The 27,707-nt window shown below is 34.6% G+C and overlaps 1 protein-coding gene across 3 annotated transcripts in view; it reads right to left on the bottom strand.

The window, feature by feature from the left end:
• Nucleotides 1–317: 317 nt before the first annotated feature.
• LOC106141629 (uncharacterized) overlaps nt 318–27,707 on the bottom strand; it is a 52,774-nt gene continuing 25,384 nt past the window's right edge. The window contains exons 5-8 of one of the 3 annotated variants that reach the window (XM_060947047.1): nt 25,606–25,698; nt 21,113–21,274; nt 19,715–20,245; nt 318–884 (exon numbers count right to left, since the gene is read on the bottom strand). In XM_060947047.1, coding sequence (XP_060803030.1) covers nt 19,728–20,245; nt 21,113–21,274; nt 25,606–25,698 — 773 coding nt within the window. In that variant the 3' untranslated portion in view covers nt 318–884; nt 19,715–19,727. Of the gene's footprint in view, nt 885–18,699; nt 20,246–21,112; nt 21,275–25,605; nt 25,699–27,707 lie in introns of those variants that run through there. The other 2 variants (XM_060947046.1, XM_013343271.2) reach the window with 2 other exon arrangements.

Genomic DNA, 27,707 nt, shown 5'->3' with positions numbered 1-27,707 from the left:
GAAGGTGCATTATCATGGTGCAAAATCCAAGAATTTTCTTTCCACAAATCTGGCCTTTTTCGTCGGATTTGCTCTCTTAAACGCCGCATAACACTCAAATAATATTCCTTATTTACCGTTTGACCTTCCGGCAAGAATTCCGAGTGCACAACACCGCGATAGTCAAAGAAAACAGTCAACATGACTTTGACTTTTGAACGACTTTGGCGTGGTTTTTTCGGTTTCGGTTCAGTTGGAAGGCGCCACTCCGAAGCTTGTTGACTAGTTTGCATGTCAAACTCGTAAACCCACGTTTCGTCACCAGTAACAATGCGTTTCATGAATGTTGGGTCGGAATTGACTCGTTCTAGCATGTCCTCAGCGACTCTCATGCGATTGAGTTTTTGAAAAAAATTCAGGTCTTTTGGGACTAGCCGAGCGGCAACATGTTTCATACCCAAATTATTAGTTAAAATGGTACGGATCGACTCGTGAGATACAGAAAGTTCGGTGGCTATCTCTCTCAAAGTTGAATGAGGATTTTCAGTCACTATTTCCTTCACTTTTGCGATGTTAACTTCAGTTGCAGACGTTGATGGCCTACCAGAGCGAGGCAAATCTTCCATCACATCTCGACCGCTTTTGAACGCTTTGTATCACTCATAAGCACGAGTTTTTGATAAAGTCGATTCACCGTAAGCCTTCTGTAACATTTTCAGTGACTCCGAACACGATATTCCATTGGCAATGCAAAATTTAAGACAAACTCTTTGTTCGATGTTTTTATCCATTATGAAATTAGCAATACACACTAGATATGATATAACTAAAAATAGCACTGTATTTAATGTAAACAACAGATGCAACTCAAACTCCGCGCCAAAATGGAAAACAGTTGTGCCAATCTAACAACAACAAAAAAAAACAAAAATTTGAATTTGGAACCATAAATAAATAATCCATTCCCGATACTTTTCTGACTGAATGTAGTTATGGCTGTTGATAGGAGATAAACAAGCAGCGTCTCAGCAGGAGTAAAATATAAATTCTAGGTACCTACCTAGTTTAGTAAAATAAGTTCTAGGTTAACCTGAGTTCGGATCCAACAAATTGGACTTAATACGCGCCATACGCGTCGATCCCACGCTTCTTGTTTTTGTTTGATAATTTGATAAAATAGACCCCCTAAACCCCCTATTTTTCTAATAATTTGAACGAGAATAAGATTATGAGTGCCCTCGTTTTAATATGCAACGCGATTTACGAGACACCTTGTATAAATGTAGATTACTATTACAGTATTCGTATTAAAGTACTGTAAATTCAAACTTGTCTGCGTATGACCGAACGAGGTGGGTTCAGATACTATCGCGTAGTTCAAAGGGAGTCGAGTAGATTGCCTTCGCTTTCTGGTTACTATTTTCAATGAAATAGTTTTTTTAGGGGAATTTACGGATGTATTTGTAGAAGTGGTCTAGTAGCGCAGAAAAACATAGTGAACGCAAGCTGTTTACCTTTACAAAGTAAAGTCAATCAAGGGCAAAGCATGTAAACGTGGTATTTTTCTTTTAGGCGCTAGATTAGTAACCTGTTAAATCTCAATTCCATCACTATACCAGTTTTGATGAAACTTTTTGATTTTTTTGCTTGTAGACTTATTAATCGAAATCTCATTCTCAAATCATTTTCTTTAATCAAAATCAAATATCTAAGCCGTACATGTGAATATGATCAAAATATTTTCAAAAGGTCTACCCTGTAAGGGAAATAGATATGTGAAACCCATAGTCCATTGACGTTGCGGGCAACAATGAGAATAAAAATCAAAATAAACCTGCATACATAAAATCACGCCTATATCCCTTGCGGCAACGGCAGAGCCAACAACGTCTTGAAAAGACTGAAAGGCCACATTCAGCTATATAGCTTTAAGATAGAATTGAGATTCAAATAGTGACAGGTTGGTTGCTCGTCTCCTAAAAGAAGAATTCCAAGTTTATAAGCCTCTCCATTAGTCGCCTTTTATGACATCCATCCATCCTTTTACGACAAGAGATGGAGCGGTGCTATTCTTTTTTCTATTGGTGCCGGGAACCACACGGCAACGTGCATAATTTAGATTAATTGTGGTAGAGGCAAACGCATTTTGTAATATTGTAACAATAGAGTATGGATAGGTATTTTCTATCATGGGTCACCCTAAAATTAAATTCGTTTGTGGGTGTCTAAAACAGGCAGAGGTTTTGAGGGTAGTTTTGTACAGTTCAAAGGAGTACATCGAGATTGGCTTTGTTTTCCTTTTACTGTATAAATGTACAGTTAACAGCACATCAAGCTACCCAAATTCACCGCAATACTGCGTCATAGAGTCCCTAGCAGGGCAACTTGATATGCGGTTGACTGTACGTTTCTGTCGAAATTGTTAGTGGAGCCGAAACTTGCGGTTTTGTTAGCAAAATAAGTTTTATTTTGTGGTGAAATGTAATGCCTTTTGGGATAGGCATTCACAATACGACTAGTGGATAGGCTTGGGATTTTTCTCTCAGGCGATGTGGTAGCAACCTGTCTCTATTCGAATTCCAATTCTATCTGTTGGCTTTGTCTTTCCCGCAAGGCATAAAGACGTGATTATATGTATGTACATATGTATCAATACAACAATAGTACATGATACTTTATAACTAGTAAAAACAAAGGTTTGACCATCATCGTTCTATTTTATTACTCTAATTACTACGTTATAAGTTCAAAACTGCCCAACAGTTTCATTGCATATAATTATGCGCGTTGTCAAAACTTTGTTTCGTCAGAATCGATTAAGGGAAAAAGAAGTTATGGTCAATTGAAAATTTACTTCAAGCCTTGCTTCAAAACTTTTAAACAGAGTTGAATGCGGTTTATATGATATACTCTTATGAAAGTAATAATGTATTATTTCAGTTTCAGTTCAATATCGTAGCAATGTAATTGACCGCTTTATAAAATTGACGGAAAAAGCATATTAAAGAAATCTATATAGGTTTGCCTCCGTGGCATGGTACGCGCTACGCCGTTATTATCGCACGAAAACTATCGCTGTTTCGCTTTTTATTACGACGTGAAACAGGACAACGATAGTTTTTCGCGCGATAACAGCGGGCCACAGTTAGTAATGAATATAAAATTAAGGATAATGTGTACAGTGTACATAGTTTTAGCAACGTTCGTTGTTGTTCGGGTAAGTTTGCGGAAGGTAAGGGCCTGAGCACACTAAAAGCAGGTCAGGAGGAGCCCAGTTTGATAACAGAATAGAATAGAATATAAATTTATTTTCAAAATTGGATAAAAGGTATGACTTATTGACTCTAATCTAATTATAACTACTAAAGCGCATGTGTAGAAGAAGCGGCGGAACAAACTACACTACAGGGGCCCGCTCTAAGTTTTAGTACAAGAAACTCTTCAGAATCGGTGCTCAGGCACAGCAGTTTGAGCGCGGGTGTGACGAGTTTGTTCGAAGAGATTTTTGTGTAATAAGTTGTTGCGGCTTGAGGGGTTAGTGCGAGTTTTACTCGAACAGACGCAAGGTGTGATCTGATCAGCGCCATCTAGTGGTAACGCGATGGCACTAATGCAATTCCATTCAAATTCGCGTTTACTTGCTCGACGCGTTTGATCGAGTAAAACTCACACTAACCCCTCAAGCCGCAACAACTTATACAAAAATCTCTTCGAACAAACTACACACACCGCTTTGCTTTCAAACTGCGACATTTCTTTCAATCCTATTATTTGTATGATCTAAGGCTGCTTGTGACCTGTGTTTGGTGTGCTCTAGCCTTTATCCCGCAAAATTAGCTGAACCAGGTAGGTGGCAGTTTCCTCGAAGGACGTAATTATTTTAAACCAAACAATGCGGTATGCGAATTTCCAATATAAGTAGGTACTACACCTAAATAAACCAATAAAATCGAACGAACGTTTACTGAGAATCTTAATGCTCTGTTATTCTCTAGATATTTTATGTCCATTTCTTTTATAAATCATCATTAATTTCATATTGGTTTTGTAAAGGGACCGTATAACACAAAAATGACTTAAGTAATCACTCTCTAGGTAGGTAGGCTAGGTAGACTAGCGTTAATATTTGTGACTTACCTTACCTCTTTGGAGAAGAGCCAGGGGTGCATCTTTTGACCATAATCCTGGACCAGTGGAGTTAGATTTCTATACGAAGAGACTCCTGTCTGACTTCCGCAATCTTTGTAAGGGAACGTAAAATGGATCATGGTAAAAGCTGCACTCGATGAATGTGCCTATTCCTTTAATCGCATTTTACGAATTCGAATCGTGATGGAGTGACCCCATAGTAAAGTGTTGGAAACCACACGGCAAAAAGTCACCCTCTTTCTCATAATTAACATAAAGATATATCTTGGCCATTAAGGTCTCATGCTATTCCTCAAATGGTTAGACATTATATATTACGGGCACAGGCGCCATGATAGCCTTTAAATGCGCCAATTAGTGTGCATCTGAATGTTTGAAGATCCTTGCTAGTATTCCATACGTCTATAATATTATAGAGTTTTGTTTGTAATTAGCTATAGACGTGACTATATGTAGGTCGTATGGGCCGTGTCTTTGAGAAGTCATATGAAAAACATTGCTAACTTGACTGCGAATTTTTTTTATGAGCAATTTATGTAGTGTTAGTGAAATTGAAAGTCAAATTTCCCAAAACAGAAGCATTTTCAATTATTCAAATATTTTTGTTATTTATATAATAATAACATTTCGTAAAGCATTTTTGTACAACAAAAATAAGACAAATGAAAATCATTGAGCAAGATCGACTTACGTTAAATCGAATGAGACGTGCAGCGGCGCCTATCGATGCCGAAAATTCTATTTTTATTTCCATGTGAATCGATCTGAATATTTTTATGTTTTTGTTCAGTTCGAAAATGAAAAGGATTCCCAATAATAATTCTTTACGATGATTAAATAAAAAAAGAACTTAGTCATGTATAGGCATAGTGACAAATTTTTGTTTTTCGTGTTCATTAAGTAAAAATTTATATTATATCACTAAAACATTGGTAAAATAATCGCATCAATAAACAAAAAACTGCCTGAGACATAACGAATTGCATTATTTGAGAGAGTCCAAAACACTTCTTACTAAACGGTCCTCAAGTGTGGCGTCACACCTGTGTCGTGAACTTTTTTTTTTTAAAGTTTGTTGGCAGCAGTTTTTAAAAATCTGAAACACCACGTTCAGCTGAATGTCTGATGGAATTGAGATTCAAATAGTGCAAAAGTAGAGTATCATCTATGGATGGATTGCGATTCAGTTGAAATTACCACAATTGCCCTGCAGCACATCGACTAATTTTTTTTATTGAATAAATTAATGGATATTATTATCCACCTTTTTGTTCTAATCTTACACTCCTAGTTTTACAAACCTTAAAACTAACGTAATTAAGGAAATTATCGGTGAATTCCAGAACAGTGTACATTTCACATTCGCGCCCACGTATCGCGTAACATTTCCGGACTTTTCAATTACAAATGGAAATTAGAATTGATGTATAGCCAATGTTTACTTTGGATCGGCAAACGCATTTGCTAATCGAGCGGAGACGTATAATTTACTCTATTGGTTTGTCTGTTTAGACATCACTAGCTTCTACCTGCAGCTTTGCTCGTGTTAACGTTAAAATACGTTCAGAGTATTGGAGTGAAAGACTGCCGAACATATAAACAGTACCTAAATAAAATAATCCCATAATCTCATAATATTAAATAAAATTATTGTAATTAGTAATTTAGAATTGTAAATATTACAATCTCTACAAATTTTTGCCATTCAGATTATATATTTTCTTCTCTTTTAATAAGAAAGAGAGAGAGAGAGAGAGAGAGAGATAGAGATAAAACATATGTATAAGCTTTATGAACGATTTACGAGTAAAAACAGATTTTTTTTATCCAACATTTTTATATTTTGTTTGTTCTCCACATATCCGATACTCATAGTAATTTTGTGCTACATAAGAGATACTGTTTATACTTGTTTAGTTTGGGTGACGATACAATTTTATGATAATTGAAACCCAATACTGCAAGATCGTCTCCTTTTGAGGGAAAGTCATAACGGTTAATAGCACGGATGTAACTCTAGTAAGACCCCGCGCAAAATACACTTATAATTTTGAATGCCAAATCATTTGTTTTAGAAACTGTTTTTTTTTTTATTTATGTTATGCATATGTAGATCACGTCTTTATCTCTAACGGAGTAGACAGAGCCACAGTCTCGATTATACTGGAACGCCACGTTCAGCTGGAGATTTAATGATTCTCTTTCTTCATTTTTTTTTTGTCATAATTAAATAAATTTACAGATAAAATAATCAGCTCTGTTGAGCTGTATAAGTAATATCTTCCAAAAATGGTACTAATTAACGACTCTGTCCATCATTTTACCTTGTTGACTTTGCAGTGAGCTTGGCTGTACTTGACACGTTTGACTTTGATGAACTTGCTGTATCTAGCTTAATCTATGTCAGTGGTAATAGAGTTGTGGAATTTTCAAATGACATTGGGCTATCGATTTGAATCTAAAGTTCTTACATGGAAAATAAATTCAAGTGACTGACTTGAGAACCAAAATGAAATAGTTAAATATCAAATATTTACCAGCCCGCTGCATGGACTTTCTAGATAAATATTCAATTTCTCACAATTAATAATTAGTTACCATTTTAAAATTATCTAGACTTAAGAAATATAAATCAATCATACTAATATATTGAGTACACAATCGTATAAACTATCGTCTTGAAAAAATGTACCTATTTGTTTCAAAGCCTCTGCCTACACCAAAGGAAAGCAGGCGTGATGGTATTTGTATGTATGTATGTAAAAATGAGAATGTTCGATCAGTATCTATTTATTAATTCTTTATGACCAGCTTTTGTGTGAATAGTAACAAACACACATACACACATACTTACAAACCTTCGCATTTATTAGTAGGAAGTGGATTAAGTATTAACTCTTAGGTACTTATAGGTACAATTTGTATTTTTTTTTCTTAGTAGCTTAATTGCATTTATTAATATAGACGTAACATAAACAAAGAGCATGAATTCTGCTGCAAATATATAAGTAAGTATGTTTATTATACATTATTTTTTATTTATTATCACCTACACAACACACTTCTATGCTTAAACGAATGGCACAATGTTAGATAATGCTATATTGGACTTTACAAATTGTAATTGTTACAATAAAGAATAATAAATAAATAAAGAGGACTTATGTTTTAGACTTAGATTAGAGTAAGTTTAATTTTAATAACTCTATGTATACATGAAGCTCTGTCTGAATCACAACATTCGCAATTACTATATAGTTAAAATCCGTAATTTATAGCATTAAAAACCGTTCGTTGCTCACGACATTAAATTAGATTGCTACGATAAATCTAAAATGAAATAAGGAAACGTAGAGTTTTCAATGAATGCATATGCACAGTGACTAACTTTTGGTCACACACTGTCCTATAAAATTAACAGTTAGTTAATTGAGAAATGACTATTTTATAAAATTAAGAAAAGCTGAAAGATCGTTTTTTTTCTTTGTAAAGTATAGAAGTGAGGTATCTCCACATAAATATACTCGTACGTGTAACTCGTACAATATAGGTTGATTTAAAGCCAAGACACAAAAATAAATTCAGCTTTACAAACTTATGTAAGTAATTTTGCGTCAAAAGTAACTAAACCACATACATATAACCACGTCTATATCCCCTGCAGGGTAGACATAGCCAACAGTCTTGAAAAGGCTGACTGGCCATGCTCTGCTGTTTGGCTTAATGATCGAATTCAGATTTAATATATAGTGCCAGGTTGCTAGTCCATCACCTAAAAGAAGAATCCCAAGGTTATTAGCCTATCCCTTCGTCGCACCTTTTTAATGGATTATAATTCAAATTTCAAACTTTAAAACCCGCGGCTAGTCCTGCGTATAAAATCCCGCTAATTCCCGTTTCGAGTAATCCTTTCTTAGTGCACCCCTAGACCTTATAAGAAATTACATGCCAATTTTGAAGTTTCTAAACCCAGCAGTTTGGACTGTGCGTTGTCAGTCACTCATTCATTAATAGAAGAGTTTTGTTTGGATAAATTTTCAGAAAATGTTCGCCATCCGTTCCGTCGGTATGTGAACTTTTCCATGTCACATAGTTCGAATCCAAAGTATTTATCCAACAAGCAAGCAGGAATTTTATAAACGCAGCCCTCGCTGTACTCATACATAAAGCTCGCGTCAAGAATGCCCAGTTATTCATAGTTCATTATGAATTTTATGGAATAAGGTAAGAATTCTTTTTCTTTTTTTATAATCTTTTGTATGAAAATGATAGTAGTAGAATTTTGTAGGTTACCTTTTCTTTCTTTTTTCCGGTGAACTTGACTGTCTTATTCATGGTTACACATCCAGTTGCCTGAATGCGAAGGTTTCTTTATGATGTCTTCCCTGGCCGTAAGAGCAGCTGTTGCTGTGTACTGGTCCTATTCTAAAGCAGCGGGAACAACACGTTATTTGTACTTAGCCGAGTATTTGTACTTGAGCCTACATGCACATCATGCATTTCAATCAGGAATTTGACCACAGACGCTCCAGTTGAATTTGTTCGTTAATCTTAAAAACACATCTCTTTTTCTATATATTATTAGTATGGAAGTATGGATTAAATCTCAGTATAAACTTTTTCTCGATAAAGAAAGTTATTTTTATCACTTCTTTTTCATCGACTGCAAAACTTCTCCGTATAATCTAAATATTTTGAAAAGAGCTCGCGCGAAGTTACCTAAGAAGCCCATTCCGCGTTGACTTCCATTTTACCCGTTTTCCAAACTAGTGATATATTATTTTCCATTCCCGTTTGACAGGCAATGTCGGCGTGAGGAATTGGTCGGATTGTACCTAAATCTTTGCGCATTCTGGGATGAAAATGTGTGATGAACACATGTCAGCCCATTGGTAAAATATGTTCTCATTTGCCTTTTCTTGCTGCCTCGAAACATATGCGAGACGATGACGCAACGCGATCGAGTTACTTTGTATAATGTATGGACCAATTCACGTTGCGCGATCAGAGTGGTGGTGATTAATTCATCATACAATTTTTACCTTAATAATGTATGCAAGCGGTAATTCACGCGAAAATGACTGGTGTTTACCGGTATTTTGTGACCTGTATCCTGTGACCACGATCGGTGCAACCCGGTCGAAACGTCAGGATAAAACGGTATGTTCGCGTTAATTCCCGTTTTCCTACATAAACAATCATGCGACGCGAAATATAAAATGTTATAATTTTTAATTTCAATTTAACCTTGCAAATTTTTTCGCGAAGGCTGTTCTTCAACCTGCCAGCTAACGTACGCAATAAATACTAAGAGCATTAATAGTTTCATTCATGAATATGTCGAATTGGGAAACCTCCTTATTTTGAAGTCGGTTAAAAAAGGCAATCGTCATTCACCGAACAAAAATATCACGGGGACTCAACTTCAACATTTAGCACTTTATTTCCCGAGTTCATTCCCGACACGGCAAAAAACAAATGCAGTTGACAATTCTTTCTGACACCGCGTGACACGCCGCTTCGGCGCGCCGCATTTTAGCTGTCACGGCTTCCATATAGTCCAAATGTGTAACATGTCACATCTGTTTTTAGTTAACTCTGTGTTCATTTCATTAACGTTTTGAATAGGTCATGGTTTGGTGTCAAGAAGGATTAACAAGCTTTTACTAATTTCTTTCGCTATCTCTCTCGGATATTTGCATTTTTGGCAATTACATATACAATCATGGTTGGCATATATTATTTTCTCACACACATCTTAAAACTTTTCCATTACTGAGTTACTGACTGACAAACAACGCACAGCCCACACGGTTGGGTAAAGAAACTTGAAATTTGACATATAGGTTCATCATACGGTAAAGGTTCTATGTCTGGGTGCATTAACAGAGGATTTCCCATAATTTTCGTTGGTATGGGGAAGCTTGGGATCCGTGAGTAGGCATCCTCTGGTACAAACATATAGACCTATAATCAGGTTTTTAAATTTCAAGAATTTACATTGTGAAATCCCCTGGCTAAAATAATATATTTATATAGAAACTAGCGGTCCCGGCAAACGTTGTTTTGCCATAAAAATAATTTTTAAGAAAATTCTAATGTAAAGAAAATTTTAAGGGTGGACAACCCTTATCATTGATGGTTATGAAAAATAGATTTTGGCCGATCCTCAGACCTACTCAATATGCTCACAAAATTTAATGAGAATCGGGCAAGCCGTTTCGAAAGAGTCCGGGAACGAACATTATGACACGAGAATTTTATATATAATAGATCTATCTCTTCGTATATGCAATTATTGACTGCTTTTATTATCTCAGCCGCCTTTATGTACAAAGGGTGATTCAGCCACGGCTTCCAACGCTGCTATGAATGATGCATCCTTACACAATAAATACCACACACGATATGCGATTAATTAATGCAAAAGCGAGGTTTCTGACCGCCGGCCAATTTGATTGAATTTGATATACATTGGAATTTTGAAGGGTTAACGAGTTTTAATCTAAAAACTGATTTCTGTATTCATTTATTAACACCCAAAAAATCTTTGAAGTTGAGGTCCGCATTTGCTTTCCCCGCGCCCGTGAAAATTGCCATGTCCTTCTCCGTACTACTATAATGTAAGTACTTATGCAAAATTTTATAGAGATCAAAAGAGAGAGAGAGAGACAAATAGACACATTTACAAGTTTATAATATTACCTAGTATGGATTCATAACTTTATGTGGTTAAAGTTTTAGAAGTATTATGTATTATTTAGGGATAGACTTATAAACTTGGGATTCTTCTTTTAGGCGATGGGCTAACAACCTGTCACTATTGGAACCTCAACTCTATCACTTAGCCAAACAGCTGAGCGTGGCCTATCAGGCTTTTCAAGACTGGTGGCTCTGTCTACCCCGGTAGGGATATAGACGTGATCATATGTATGTATGTAAGTATTATGTCAAAGTAATAATGACTTTGACACGGCTCATGCAATATTTTTTCTCTTCATCTACATTTATATATTTATTCTTTTCATTCAAGCTCGTCGGTTTTGAGAACTTTGGACTAGACTTTTCGCAAGGATGTTCCCGATTCGATCACGTCATACGATCGGTCAGAGGAACTATATACTGGATTTATATTTGAATCTCATTAAGCCATACATCGAAACGTGGTCTTTTCAAGAGTTGGCTTTGTCTACCCCGTAAGGTATAAAGACGTAACAATATGCATGTATTTCAGAATAAGTAAACCTCTAAAGTAATCAACACATACACATGTGTGCGTTACTTAAAAGGTTTACTCATAAAAGCTTTTATTTTTTTATTAGGCGGGAACTTTGTGTAAGCTTTTGAGAAACCAAGCTCAGTCCAACACTAGTATAATGTCATTATCTTTCTACTCAGCTCCGTTGTGCATCCTTTTTAATACAATTTTAGGAAAGTGGGAGAAGCTTGGTAGCTTTTTTATTAATATATGGATATTTTAATGCAACTGTGTTTGCACTTTAAATTAACTCAATTTACGTCTTGATAAAGACTATAATACTTCTTTTTGTTATAAATATAAGGTCTTTATTTCTAACAGCAATACACAAAGAGAATGCCAGTTTAGATGCATGGGTTGGAATTGAGATAAAAATGATACTAACAGAGTGCTAATCTATCGCATAGTTGAAGGACATGTTCTTTTTTTTTTAGAAAATTACATTATTAACGTAGCTGTACGTAATTGGCTCTGTCTTTCCCGTAAGTGATTGTGACGCGATAACAAGTTAGTATACAGCCTTTATCGTTATTAATATACTACCTATATCTTACTTTTGAGTAGACACCTACTAATTAGAATTCCCTGTAAACTAAATATAGTGTTAATACTGTAATCAAAGCGCGACATAAGTGATTACTAAGACCAATTAGATGACCTAGGCATGCCTTTGAGCCGCCAGTGTTTGATAGGATAATATTACATTGGTATTAACCAGCATTGCAGTGCTGTTTCTATGTAAACTGACACTGTTGTACATAATTTTAGAAACAGATGACACATCGATTCTAAGTGAAAATTCCAAAATAAAAATAAACTTTTGAACAATGGATGTATTTCATTTATAAATAAGATATTTAAGAAATTCTGCGAAAATAAAGAGATCGGATATCAGAATCTTTGCTTATGATTTGTTATGAGCAGCCTTAACCTATGACCTTAATGAAAGAAGTATGCAAGGATCGTGACAAATGGAAATATTTACCCCTCCGGTAAAGAGGCGTCATTTTACGAGTATGCATCTAAGTAGCCGAGTTCACTCTTCAAAGAGCCGGTGCCGGTGTTACATATGTATTTAATAGTGTGTAATGGTGAACTCTTGTTTATTTGCTCAGTTCTTCTTCCTCCAGGCTTTAGCCCCGGTTGCATCCTCACCACTCTGATGAGGAGCCGGGGTATGCATTTGACCATGGATCCTGGGTTGGGTGAATCAGGTTTTTACACGAAGCGACTCCCGTCTGACCTCCGAAACCTTTGCAGGTAAACCTAACCCTGGATCGATCATGAGTGAGTGCAGGTTTCCGATATTTTCCCTTACCGTAAGAGCATTAGTTAGTATTCTAACTAATGTACCTCTATAACTTGGAAAATAGTCATTGGTATGGCCGAGGTGGGATTCGAACCTGTGCCTTTCTGTGCTTCAAGTATTTTAACCGGGCGGCACCTCACAGAATCGATCACCGACGGTCTTTATCCATTTCTTCTGAAATCTACTATTAATTATTATACCACTAGGTCTACTAAAGAGGTAGGCACTCGTTTGCACTAATAGCACTGTACAGAAAAAACAAAGTGCTGAAAGCGCTTAACAAATTGTACCCTGAAATTAAAAGTAGTTAATATGAATATAGCGAAATTTCAAACTGGAGCCGAGTGAAATTCGCAAACTACTTTTATGATTGAACAGCTAAAAAAACAGAAGGCGCCCGGCAAGGCACTTTGCCAAATGCTCAAAGCGCGTGTACAAATTAAAATTAAATTCTTGTAAGCAGATGCGACACATTATAATATATACTTATGGCCTGCCATTCTGCTTCAGTGTAAATTTTGAATTGTATAAAGTTAAATTTATTTTTTATATAACCAATTGATTATTTCAATCGAATCAATCAATTGGTTTTAAAATTTATTTGAAGTCAGTAGCTTACAGAGGAGATATTCTTCTGTAACCTAAAGTTTTTTGTGGCACAGGTGTCTTCTTATAATGGTTATGTTTTTATATAAAGGGTAACTGAATATTGTACGTGTTAATATATGGGCTCAAATCATTTTCATGCAAGATTCGACCATCATGTAGGTAAATTTTGCTTCGGGTTCTATACCGTCCACAGGTAAAAGGGTTTTAATACCTACTTACTTCAACTACTACGTAGTACCGAAGGTCTACGTCCTATTGCTATATATACTTTCAAATAACGGTGCAAACAACGATTTATCACTAAAAAATAGCATGTGAACCCCGAGCTTTAAAGAAGTCCTTTTTTTACGTTTTTCCATGTCCACCTACATGTCATAATGCCTACATTTTAACCTACTTCAAAGAAGGACGAGGTTCTCAATTCAACCGCATTTTTTTATCAATATTACTGTACTGAGGGTATTTCCGCTGATTATATTATTATCAAGCATATATTTGTCACGGTTGCGTCCTTCCTGAGGTAAAGTTCAAGATCTGCCTATGAGAATGATTCATCAAAAATACATCATGATCAAACCAGCATATCACGTCTTTATCCTTTACGGAATAGACAAAGATGTAGTCTATACACTTCAGGACTCATAGTCACTAAATTCAAATGCTATGTTAATCGGATAAAAATGTCATTGATAGTCAGAAATAATGACAGGTTACTAGCCTAATAATAAGAATCACAAGTTTATAACCCTTTTTCCCTACATTGTCTTTTACAAACTGCTCAGGACGAAAAACAGTTACCAGAAGACAGACAGATACTAGAAGCATATTAACTATTGCTAAATTTAAAAAGAAGAAAATGTAATCAAAAACGCAAAATGGTAAAATGCGGTCTTTGAATGAACAAGAAAAATCGCACATAACAGTCCGAATTTTTTTAATCTTGGCGTACCCTTTAGTGCATACGTGTCTGGAATACTAACACTCTTTATCATGGCTCAAATGTTCCCTACGGTCAGTAGGGATCATTTGAGCCATGAATAAAGAGTGTTCTAAGATTTGCTTCTAAACTGTATAGTTGTAGTCTATATGTATTTACAATGAAACAGGTTTGCTGATATAAAGGGAAAGGATTTGTGTTTTTGTTTAGAACACAAATCGTATAAAAATGAGCTTAGAAACTTATAGACCATTAAGTTGACACAGTGACACAATACTCATAGAGCGGCTGAACTAAGTGCCACCGTGAACCACACGGCACAATAACATTATTCTCTTCAAATCTAAGACTAAATGCTTAATTTGTAGCACTTTGTAATTGCCAAACATAAAAAGGTTCCTTTTAAAGCAAGGAACTACCAAAATACCGCGTTCTGCATAAATTGATATAAAGTTGTTCCCGTGTAGTTATAAACATAGAGTTTCAGTTCTTCCCAAGGGATTACAAGGGTTAGGGTCAACTTGATTTCATTCTGATTTAATTAATCCCGATTATGTACGATGTAGGCTTAAATTTTAGTGGAGAGGACTTTATGAATCTGTTAGATGATTTCAATTTTTAGGCTCGCCATTGTTGTGAGGTTTTGCTTCCGTGGGACATTCCAAGTCTTATTTTTATCTGGCAGATTTTTTATAGTTTATTATAGATAATCTTTGATACGACTTAGACGAGAATAGATACAAAAGACTATCATACAATCAAACTTTACAGTAATCATATAATGTACTCAAAACTATAAAAAAATTAAATATCTAGTTTTATATTATTCTATACCAAATAGGTTAAGTATAAACTATAATTTGCAAATTGGTTCTCACAAAAGTACTTACTACAATATAATGATCAATAGTTAATTACAAAAGGCCTTGAGACAAAAGATACAAACTTACAGATTTTGCTCACAGTTGAATATTTTACAACTCATATATGTAATACGTGCTTTACATTTGATTCATTTCCTCAACTCATTTGCCCTTATTATTAAAACTTGGCATGTAAATAACTTCAAATTGCATGCTCATAAAAGAATTTTCATCATACTTTTCCTTGACAAAAATTCTTGCGCACACAAAACTAGAATTTGCCTCCTCTTCGAGCAACATTATGGATGCAGGATTTGTCCCTGGCATATTGCGGTCCACCTGACCGTTTGCGCAAAACATAGTAAGTATAGAATACAAATATCGTTTATTTGAATTATTAACGAATTTGTTTGTAAAAGTTTGTTGTATTGACCCCCATCATAGTTTCCCTGTGGTATGGGTGTGAGGCTCCTTCCGAGTGTCAGTTACATTGTTTTCATACAATAAACGAAAAATAAAAGGAAATCGACTGTAGTGGACCCATCCATACATATTTTATGAATATATAGTTTGTAAGTTTTATTTGAATACATTATCACCATTGATCAAATCTGTCAATCCGTCTGGTGTGTCTGGTACTTTGCAATGAATATTGCTTTCTGGACGAATGTGATAAAATCGAATTCAATAATAAAATTGTTTCTCTTCCGCAAATATAAACATATAAAATATCTTCTAGTCTCTTTCTACTCTTTAGGCCAGGTCCGCTATTTAATGATTTTTATTGGTACTCCCTTCCTGAGGGCCGGGATATTTACCTGCTGGATCCTGACCACGAGGAATCGTTATTGGACGTTTATTAGGTATCACATTGTAAGTTACGACGTGGCTGAGTAATTTAATTTACTATTCAGGAACTATTTATAAGAATAAGTGTTGATGGTCAAAATATTAAACAGTTTTATTAAAATGTATGCGGTGCATATTCTTCCGCCGCCTTGCACCAATGACACTTTTCTGAGTTTTCCTATATACCTACATTCGATTGAGTGTCAGTAAAAAACAAACAAGAGAATATATTGTGAAGTAACACAGTGTGCAACCTTAATGATAAGTTCTCCTCCTGCAAAGGTTGTGGTTAGACTGGAGTCGCTTCGTGTAAAACTCAGACTTAGACATCTATAGGTACTGTAACGGGGGGCAACGGAATCTTCTATAAATTATAATAGATACTTAATTTTTTTTTAAAAGCGATTTGATTAGACATTTTACCGAATATTTATAAAATATACAAACTTACACATCTTAGATTTGGTACAATTCTTAAGGCTTATCTTTGCTTTCGGGTTATCATTGATTTATGAAAGAAATCGTTTCCTTTCGATTATTCTATATTTATAGCATGGAAAATATTCAGTGTATTTTTAAATAAAATTTTCCTAAATACTTGAGACTTTGATATCCTATTCATGTATTAAATTTGGAGGTCCGACCGACGATGAATAAATAATGACAAAAACACAAACTTTATGAATTTTTTCCACTTCATTACCTACAGTTCCTTGGCACATCTACATATTTAAATTAAAACTCCCTGTTGGCATGTTATTCACAAAAGTGCGACTGTTGGTCGAATTTGAAAATAAGGAAGGTACAGAACCATTGTTTTTATATATGTATATGTTCTTCTTTGCTTTGATTAAATATTAAATTATTGCATTGAAATTCGCCTACAGCTTGCGTTAAATGAGAAATGCCTTTATTTTATGTTTATGTGAGATTGACGGTAATCCCGCTCTCCGTAATTTGAAACACTGGTCAAACTTACCAAATTGCTGCTAACTCCCAAATTAAAGAGATTATCAATTATATTATTGACTATTCAAAATACAGGTTCTTAAGTAGTCTTTATCCGAAATTCCTGTAGGATTGGAAAAAAATAGAATACAAAAGCCTACCTACCTAGCCGTCCTTTTTGCATTCTTAGCTATTTTGTTTAATAAAACCTGTACAAAAAACATGTGTCAATTCAGAGTCATTATTTGAACCCTATATAATTTGTCACAGCTTAATGAAATATAAACAAAAAATAAGGTTTTTCTGCTAAATAAACTCATGCTGGCTTGATTTATATTTGAGACAATATGCTGGTTCTGACGGTAGGTACTTTTTGACAGGCTTTTAATTAAATTGCAATTAATTTTGTTGCCTTGTGGCGTGGGGATTAATTTGGGAAAAATGTATTCAAGGCAACAAATTATATCGTACTTTCACTTTTAGACCTACAATATTTATTTAAACGAAATAAACGTAAGTAACTACTACAATGAACGTAGCTTTTCGATACTTTTGGCTTTCTCTACCCCGTAAAGGATATAGACGTGGTAATATGTATGTATGTAACTAGTAATATAACATAAGCAAAATAGACTAGCTCCTCTTCAGTCACGCAAGCAGGTCTAATACTAGATTGATGATGAATCATACATAGACACCTCTCTCGCGGTGGGGTAGGCAGTGACTACATTTTTTAACTTGCCACAATTCATAACTCTTTTTACGCAAGCTCGTCGCTTTGGGTTTGAGTATAATTATACTCTACTATTATACTATACTTATATTATACTCTTTACCTGACCTTTCTCGATAAAGCCCCCGATTTGATCAACGTTAGGCTTTCTCACTCCAACGTTAAATTCCGAAAGTAACTATTTATTTTTCAAGAAAGTACTAGGAATAATAAATACAATGGTCTCCAATGTGCATTTACTTTATTAAATCGATGTACCACATAAAAAGTTACCTGTACACAGATAAATTTATTTTATACTTAAATAATAACTAAAATGATTTGGATAGGCGCATAGTCAGTCATTTAGAAATTATTGTTTTACTAGGTCATGTTGACTGTCTTTTATAATTATTTTAAAATTTAAATTCTACCTTAACATAAAACATTTAAAAAAATTAATCTTAATATTTTTTCATAATTAAACTTTTGATGAGATTTAATGGATTTTTTTTTATATTTCAGAAATTTTACACAATAAAGTTGTAATCGAAAAGAGAGTCAACACGACTAAGTATAATATTCCCTATAATAAAATAAATTTATAAATTTAAATCTATATAACACTAACATCCAACCAATCATAAATTATTTCACAACATTTTAACTTCTATAAGTAGGTAATTCATTATTACTTAGACTTCAGAAGGGCACCGTTATAAAACATAATCTTTGTTAATTAGTATAGCAATGAAACTTTTTTGCCTTCATCCAACTTAAGCAAATTTTATGTCTGATTTAACGACTTGATTAGTATATGGGAGGTGGCCCAGGAATCTCTTAAGGCATATTATAGTATCTGTTAAGATACAACGTGCTTAAAAATTACATTTAAAATTGTTGTTGCAACACATCCCGTGAAGAGATCTCTTTCAGTTTGATAAACTCATACAGGGAGGATTATAGGATTATAATGCCATAGTAAATAAGGGTTATTAAATATGAAAAAAAAAAACTAATCACTCATCATAGGGATCATACTACGATTGTATAAAGAAACATGCTGCCGTGTGGGTCCCAGTACCATTGGTAAAAGAATATATCACTCCATCTCTATCCCATGGATGATGAAAAAGCGGCTAAGGGATAGGCTTATAAACTTGGGATTCCTCTTGTAGGCGATGGGCTAGCAACCTGTCTCTATTTGAATCTGAATTCTATAACTAAGCTCAACAATGTGACCTAAATCTTTTTAAGATTGCTGGCCTGTCTACCCCGCAAAGGATATAGACGTGATTATACGTATAATTGTAAAAAAAACGATAACTGTCAAATTACTAAATGTAATGTATGTTAAAAAACTAGATGTATACTGTAGCGAGAGTAAGTTGCAGCCTTCTGTTATATAAATCAGGCGATAGTAGTATATACGTATATATATTACTTTTGATCTTCCTTCTACGCGTCGAACAAATTATGTGAAATACATTCATTAATATAATATTTCGCAGAGTCTGAACAATTTGCAAAATGATCCGCAACGAGCGTAACTTTCGTGGCAAAAGTGACGTAACTTTCCAAGAACATTCAACGGTTACAAGTTTCATTTTACGATTGTAAAATTCACTATTCATCGATTCTTGACATTGTATTGGAATATAGTTTGTATTATGGACTCAATATATGTGACATTGATTATATTTTGGTGTACTATACGGCTTTTGTCTACTCATTGCTTGATGAGTGTTAGTAAAGTTAAATTCTATGTGAAAATTGTAAATATAATATAAACATCAAAACTAATTATGGATCTAACAAAATATTTAATTTACAAAGTAAAATTCATTAAACACTCAACAGCCATTAAAGTTGAAAAGATTAATCTATTTTTACCTGATCTAGATTTTCAGACTGAATATAATTAAATACAGTGCCTCTCCGAGTCCGAAGTTTTAAAACTGTCAGCAGTACAATAGGAAAGTTTCAATTAATATCACAGTTTCCATGTTTAAAAGTAGGACAATACGACTCCTAGTCTTGTGAACTATTTACACTTCTACTATCTAGAAACAATAAGTCCTGGATACGTCTGAACACTGACCTTTCTGCTCTTGTCACCCGAAGTAGTATTGCGCATTGGAATATCGATATAAACTCCTTGTGTTAGGGTCTGTTTCATTTTGCATTTGAACTCGAGGGAGTGTCTTTACGGCTACTCCTCGACCCAGGGTCCCGTGTGGCATTGTTCGCAGGGGCATTTCTATGGGGTATTCTGCAACTTGTCCGTACATGTTGGTGCTTACGTGGGGGTAAGTATTAGGCACAGGACGGCCAACATAACGATTTATCTTGGGACTGAGGGCTACATTTGTGAATTGGATTTCTGGCTTCATTCCTGAGTCCACTGTGTCAACTGGACCAGACAGACTAGTGATGTTGATGTCGTTGTCGACCTCTGATATGCTGTCGTTGAAACCGTTGGGGATTTCGGTGGTGGCTGACACATCTGGACCTTTGGGCTGTTCGTTGCTTTGTTTGCGCATCACACAACGAACGATGGCTACGATGATGCACAGCACGATGGCCAGCGACACCGCAGCGATGATGTATAGGTACATGATGTCAAATTGATCTGTGGACAAAATACATTTATAGAATAATGATTACAATACTTTTTTATTATTATGGAATATTTTACACGTAGTACATGTACTTTTTGTAAAGAAAGTTATAAATTAGTGCAAAAATATGATATAAAAAGGTGATCTACTCGTAGTATAATGCTACCCGAGAAGTTCCGTGTCGTTTCGAGGAATTTTAATTGAGTTTATAACGTTGGATTCCGCCAATAAAATGTATACCCGAATTTGTTGAAAAAACCTGCGGCTTTCTAAATATTTTCATATTTTGGACGCATCTCTGTTACGGATATCCAGTTAGAGCCGTTTTTAAAAATATTAAATAATATGGCGTCGAAAGGCTTGCTTTTATTATTTTTTGAAAGATTAATGTTACGAAAATTATATATGTATTTACTTTACTTTAACCCCTCCTGGATCATAACTGGACCTAGGGTACTTTAAAGAATGTGTGGGACATACGCCAGAAAGATTATGATGAACATCATGAATACGTTGAAGTCATGGCACCCTGGCACTTCAGATTAGGAAAACCTACTCTTTCCTGTGAATTTCGACAAAAATGACTTAATGTTTTTAGGCATACTAATCTAGTGTAGCTTTTACTATTATCCAATATGAAAAAAAACAGCATGCCCGGAATCCTCTCGGAAGAAGTGAGCATTTAACAGGGATTTAAGTAAGTTAGTAAGTAAATGCTTTATTGTTCACTAAAAGAGTATATTACAAATATAAAACAATACAGTACAAAGGCGGGCTTATCCCTTAGTGGGATCTCTTCCAGCCGACCTGGATTATGTAAAAAAAAAGAAAAAGAGGAAGGTCTAAATATTTTAGAGTTCAGGTGCTTTATTATTTACCATCTTTAGCCAAATGGTGTTTGGGTGGTGACGCCAATGGCACATCTCTGGTACTGCTGACATTGACACTGGTGGACATGGAAGGTCTCTGGGGAGGCACCGCAGCCACAGCTGGCGCTGGAGGTACGGCAGACTCCACCCACCAACGGTCACCAGAATCGTCTGGAACAAATGTCAAAATTAATCATGAAATAACAAGGCAAAATCATGGAGATCTAGATGACGACGTAACTCTTGACTAAAGTGTCTACGCTAAGGGCTAACAAACATACATGATTTCTGTGCCCTATGTTTGAAGATGACACGGGTAGAATACTTATGGCGAATAATAATCAAATATCAGGATTTATAAATATTAGTTAGAGTCGTGTGGTTTGAAGCACTTTAAAAATAGAACCACTTCATGTCTTACCCGTGGATGTCGTAAGATGTCACCTAGTGGCAGCCATGATCTGGGCTGGTTTAGTTTCTATTGTCATAATAAGGATCACGGAGGTCAAACAAGAGATAGATAGGTCATATGCGCACCCAGATTCTTCCCTAAACGTGGACGTAAACGTTACAAATTTTTATTTTTCACGCGAAATCTACTAAACGCATGTGGAAAAGACTTCAAAGTATCAGAATAACATTAATATAATTAAGAACAACCTGGAAATTCACCTACATTTAAACGAAAACTAATGTTTTCGATGTCAATGGTACCAAATCTTATATAATCATTGAAAGCATGAATGGAACCAAGTATAATATATTGTCTAATTCACAAACAAGACAATATCTAAGCTTGAATTTACTTGAAAATTAACTTATCTCCAAGAGATTCGTCCATAATCCCGACAAACGCTCCTAAATCCATCTTCATGGGGGATTTGACGACGTCGCAAAATACTAATAACATTACTAATAGAGTTAGAATATGGACCGTCACGGATTCGCCTTAAGGAAAGCAGAGCTCTTATCCCATAATCCGTTTTTACACGACAAAGCAAAGGACCTCTCCAACACGACGCAAAACGGCAAACAAATCCTTGTAGATTGCAAGTAGAAAATAATGAGTGTGCAGAAAGGCTATCCCTCTTCTGAACTATTTTCTTTTGTTCGTGTAAAATGCAAGGCTTTTGAAATTCGCCTGGCAGTGCATAGTACCCGTCCCAATACTAATATGAGAGAGAAAATTGGGTGTACCTGAAGAGGCATGCAAGCAGATTATGCGCTGTTTTTATGTAAAGGAATTTATATTCCTTCACATAAAAACAGCGCATAATTACTGTCACTATTACTGTCACTTTATGGTGACAGTAATAGGAAAGGAACTGGTCTAAAACGTAAAACATACTTCTTCTTTCTAATGTTATAAACGCAAAAGTTGTTGAGCAATTCGACTCTTTCACATAAAAACTACTGAGCAAATTTAAATGAATCTTTACTGCTGTGCGTTGACATGTAAGTCTGTCAGTTATTAGCATTTTTATTATATTTAGATCAATTTATCGTATATCTTATTTGTAATAACTCGTAAAGGCGGTGTTTGTGTCCTATTTTTCTATTTCTTACTGTATTTTTTACTGGCAGAGTCCAAATTAAGAGTGGATTAGGCAAATTTCTTCTCGTATCTTTCGTGTACGTTAATAAAGTCGAAATGAATTTTAATTCTGTACACACACGTTTATGCTCAAAATTTGCGTTTATCTTCAAGGAACATTTAGAAGACTCTTCTAATTAAATTGCCTTTGTCGACATATTTCTTGAGTTTTGTACGGAAGTTTTGAATATTCATGAGAAACACATTTGTGTATATTTCATATCCTTTTGAACACGATATGTTCTATGTTTTTTTTTTATTAACAAGAAAATGGAAGATGCATTTAATCATTTCAGCGAATGAGAGGAGAGGAGAGTTACGGATGTGGATAAAGCGAAAAAAGTTTGCGGAGATCGTGACAAGTGGAAAGATGTCTGCATACCCTTGCGAACCGTGTTTTTATGTATGAATGTAATACAGCATTTTTTAAAATTTCCTTTATATTTTACATTCTTAAAGTGACTTGTCGATTTCCTTTACAACCAACAACTCTTAAATCACAACGCACTTAAAAGGTTAACCCGAAATGCGATCCTTACAGCACCTTTACAGCACCGTCGTAAACCTCGCTACCCTCTATTCCCCGGATCGCTACATCCTTTGTAGTTTACCGCAGCTATTGGCTTCTTTTCTACAACTGTGATTACTATCGCAATTACAAGTTCTGATTTATGTTAGTCGTAAGCGAAATTCACATTGGTCGAGTTCTGCATGCGAGTATTTTTATTTGTTTATTTTAAGTAATCGCTGTTGCCCGCGATTTTGCTTGCCTTCAATCTCTATATATTTAAAATTATTATTAAATTCAGTATCTTGGCTATATTTCTTCAATGTTTCATTGAAATCTGATTGTAAGTTTTTACATGAAAGAGTGACAAACACATATCTACACATCTTTACAACTTTCGCATTTATATTATTAGTAGGAAGTACATTCATTTTATATTCTAGATTTTTTATAATAGTATGGAATGAAATATTATATCTATAACTAAAAAAAACAAAAACTCTTTTCTTTTTTATAGGTAGTTTTAGTTTGTAATCATTAAGTTTATTAGTTATTTATATTCAACGATGAAATAAATAAAAGTATTTAGTCAATGCAATTTAGAGTAATTCTAAATGATTAATTTTCATAGAAATTTAAGTAAGGATTGCTTTAAACGTTCATAAACAAGCCACCTCTTTTCATAACCTAATTTTTAGAATGACTTACCTAAGCGTAAAACAAGTACCTACTTGCCTAAGTAGCTCGTCCAATGTGTAGATACCTTTGTTACGAATAGATTTAGAAGTGTTGGGATAAGGACTTTCGGGAAAAGCGATGGGAATAATGGCTTAGTCATTATTTCTTTGTTGCAATACATTTCCTTTCCCCCTTATGTTTATTTTGGCCGAATATGGACACAGTATATATTATTTAGATACCTCGATCATTATCGTCTAAGTCATAAGAAGACTTCATTAATTTATCTTAGTAACAACTTTTTTTTCCAATGAACATTTAAATATAATTACGAATGTCTTACACATTTTTTTCTTTTGAAGGCTTAAGATACCAGAAGAAATACATAAAAGGAATGATTTTTTAGAGTACACTGAATTATCGGAGTCTTTTTATTTGTGTAAGTGTTTTTAAATGTTAATGCAATTTATTTAATGTTACCTATTAATAATGAAGGATTATTTCTTCAAAAAGAGGTCCTATTGTGGCAATGGCGATTATCTAAAATCTATGATTCAATATCAAAACGGGCAAGACAAAATAAATAAAAGCTTAACTTGTTCAATTTTATACAATGCGCATTATCTTTAATGATTTCCAATTCTACTTAGCTAGGGAGTCTTCATACAGTGTTTTCAGTATCGTACTGACCACACTGACCCAGAAATTCAAATTCAAATAGTCAAGTCAGGTAATAGCAAGAACCGCAAGGGAAATACAACTGCGCTTCGATTTCCAGTTCCGACCGGCGTTCCACGAAAAGACATGTTTGGACATGTGTACTACTTTAGAATACATGAATTTGAAACAGGATATTCGTTTTTCAAATCGCCGAATTCATGAACCTGAAATTAGGTATGTAACAAATATTGAACATGTTTAAAGAAATACAACATTCATTTTTCAAATCACAGAATTCACGAACGGACCACCTAATTGCTTTTCAACTACATATTTCAATTTAAATATTAATTCGCTTTTTCAAATCGCTGAATCCATGATCTTGTGTAGATTTGTTTTTAAAAAAATAAATAAATAAAATAAAATAAAATATGTTTATTTCAGACACAGTCCAGAGTTGTTAGTAAATCTTATGTACTAATGTTAGTAATAATTTGACACGTTTTTATTTAAGCTCGAATGCTGTCGAGTCCAGTGACATAAAAAGGGCCCATCTACCCTGCCAGCGATGACTCTGAGTAGACGATTGGGGGTGCCGTTCAACCTGCACATCAAGGAGGCTACCCTCTTTCGGGCTATAGCTTGAAAAGTGTCAATTTGAGCCTGTACGAACATACCTGATGCGGAGCAGTATCTTGGCAACCCCAAGAGCGCCCTCAAGCCATTATTATATGTAACACGTAGGGCACTGTATGCCCTCTGCGTAAAGTTGACCCATAGACTGCATGTGTAAAATACCTGGCAGTATGCCTTAAACAACGTTATTTTTACACTACAGGGGCACTTAGCAAATCTACGGGCCAACATATTACATCTGACAGACAATGCCCTACGCTCCCTATCAATGTCCATGTCCATTTTAAAATAACTGAACATTTTGTAAAAGTTTTTTTTTTTATTACGGTAAAATATATTTTTTTAATATATTCACTGTCACAGTTCACAGCCACACTTTTCTTACTATTTTATTTTACTTATTGATTGATATTTTTTATAACTTACCGACTTCATCGTGATCAAGATCAGATACATCGTGAGCAGCTTCGTCTTCTTCAGGAGCACTTTCATACCTCTCCTTAAGTACTGTCCTTGGCACTGAAACAAAATGAACTTTAAAGTGTATGCCATAAAATTTATTTTCGAACGTCTGCTTTTCGAACATTTCCTATACCTACCCAAATGGATCGAAATAAAAACGTGCTTTAAGGATTAAGTAATAAAACTGATTTTTGGAGGACACAACGTCAAGTGCTCTTAAGTGTAGCTCATTAAGGGAATGTACTTAACTTTAAATTTAGATTTTAGGGTGCTGTGTTTTTGTTTTCGAGTGTACATTTTATGACAAAGAACAGTTTCGGCGTTACGTGACTCGCCGGTTGTTCGCTTTTTGCTGAATGGGAATGACTGAACGCAGTTTGATGTTAGTTTTTGGAGTATTTTTAGTCAAAACGCAATGCAGCTTGAAATGATTCGTATTTATTTTGAGATCATATTTATTTTTATAATAAACCAACGATCTATTAATTGAATCTTACCTCTCTGTAAAGATTCTGTGACCACTATACTACATTGCGTAAATTAAGTCAATTAGACGAAGCGACTCTTGTCTGATTCCATATTGGAACCCATATTCATATGATTACATATTCAGTCATATAAATGTGCAGGTTTTCTCAGGATGATTTCACTTGCAATAAAAAATATCGGGTTGCAATCAAACTAATGTAGGTACAAAACTCAGACTTATAGTTTAGGACCGCAGTAAAATTTACGGATCTCTTATCTAATACATCTAGGTTATAATGGATCGTAGCTTCATATCAAACTTTATTAAAATTAGTTACCGACATCTAAGGTGTAATTTATCATGTTCACGTAATATGAATTATGTTTAATTAACAATTTGTAGTGAACGCTAACACAAAACAAGAAATAAACAGAAGTATAGTTGTTTCATCCATAACACATTATTTAAATAATAGATTTAATTATACTATTGAACGGAAATATAAATACTAATTTAAAATTTCCAGAAACATGTAGCCTTATTTCTCCTGAAGGTCTGTTTCTATGCCAAATGTTATAAAAATTGGTTCAATCGTTTTTCTTAGTTTATTCGTCACAAATACAAAAATTCAAAAACTTTATAAACAAGTTTAGGTGGAGGTTTATATCTGTCTTTTGTTTTGTGACTTTAATGTATGATTTTGCTTCATCAGCGTGATGTCGGTTTGTGCGGAAATTTATTGGAAATTTAATGGCACGTATTTGTCTCTCTAAATGTGATTTATGTAATAGTTTCCAAAGTTTATTATTTATAACTAGAATTATTAGTTGTCACAAAAATGTGGCCAATAGGGACAATTTTTTTTATACCCACGGCTGTTTATGTAGGTACACATAAATTGAAAAAGGATAAAGTTATTTCAAATAACTAATAATTATTGGGATAATTAATGTTACAAGCTTTTGTTAAGTTGATTGAACCCCCAAAGAGTCGGAATTTTGAACAACAGAGTATTCATTTTCATAACACGGGGAGTGTTAGTACTAAATAGACAATGATCACGTATTTAAAGTATATCACGTATGTATCAAAGGTTGAACAAAGATGCTGCCTGTAAGTTTTTCATGAACACTAAAAGTCAAAAATTCTCTTCCTCTTGGCTTTAGTTCCAGTTGTATCCTCACCACTCTGAAGAGAAGCAATGAGTATGTATGCCTTTGACCATGGATCCTTGTTTAGGTGACGCAGGTTTTCAAACGAAGCGACTCCCGTCTGACCTCCGCAACCTTTGCAGGAAAACTTAACCCGTATTGGATTTATCATGGTAACACATCCATAAGCCTAAATGTGCAGGTTTCTCGCGATGTTTTCCCTCACCCTAAGAGCATCGGTTAACATTCAAACTAATGTATTATACATAACTTCGAAAATAGTCATTATTACATGACCGAGATGGGATTCGAACCTGTGCTCTTTGCGCTTCACGCATTTTAACCAGCCGATTCGACGGTTTCAAATGAAAATAGTAGGTAGAAGGAATAAGCTTTAGGCCGAAGAAATGATAAAATTGCCAACCCATTACAGAAATATAGGCAAA

This window comes from Amyelois transitella, chromosome 12 (assembly GCF_032362555.1).
Source record: "Amyelois transitella isolate CPQ chromosome 12, ilAmyTran1.1, whole genome shotgun sequence".
Lineage (NCBI taxonomy): Eukaryota > Metazoa > Arthropoda > Insecta > Lepidoptera > Pyralidae > Amyelois > Amyelois transitella.
The sequence above is the reverse complement of the archived record's forward strand: the minus strand, read 5'-3'. Positions and strand labels throughout refer to the sequence as shown.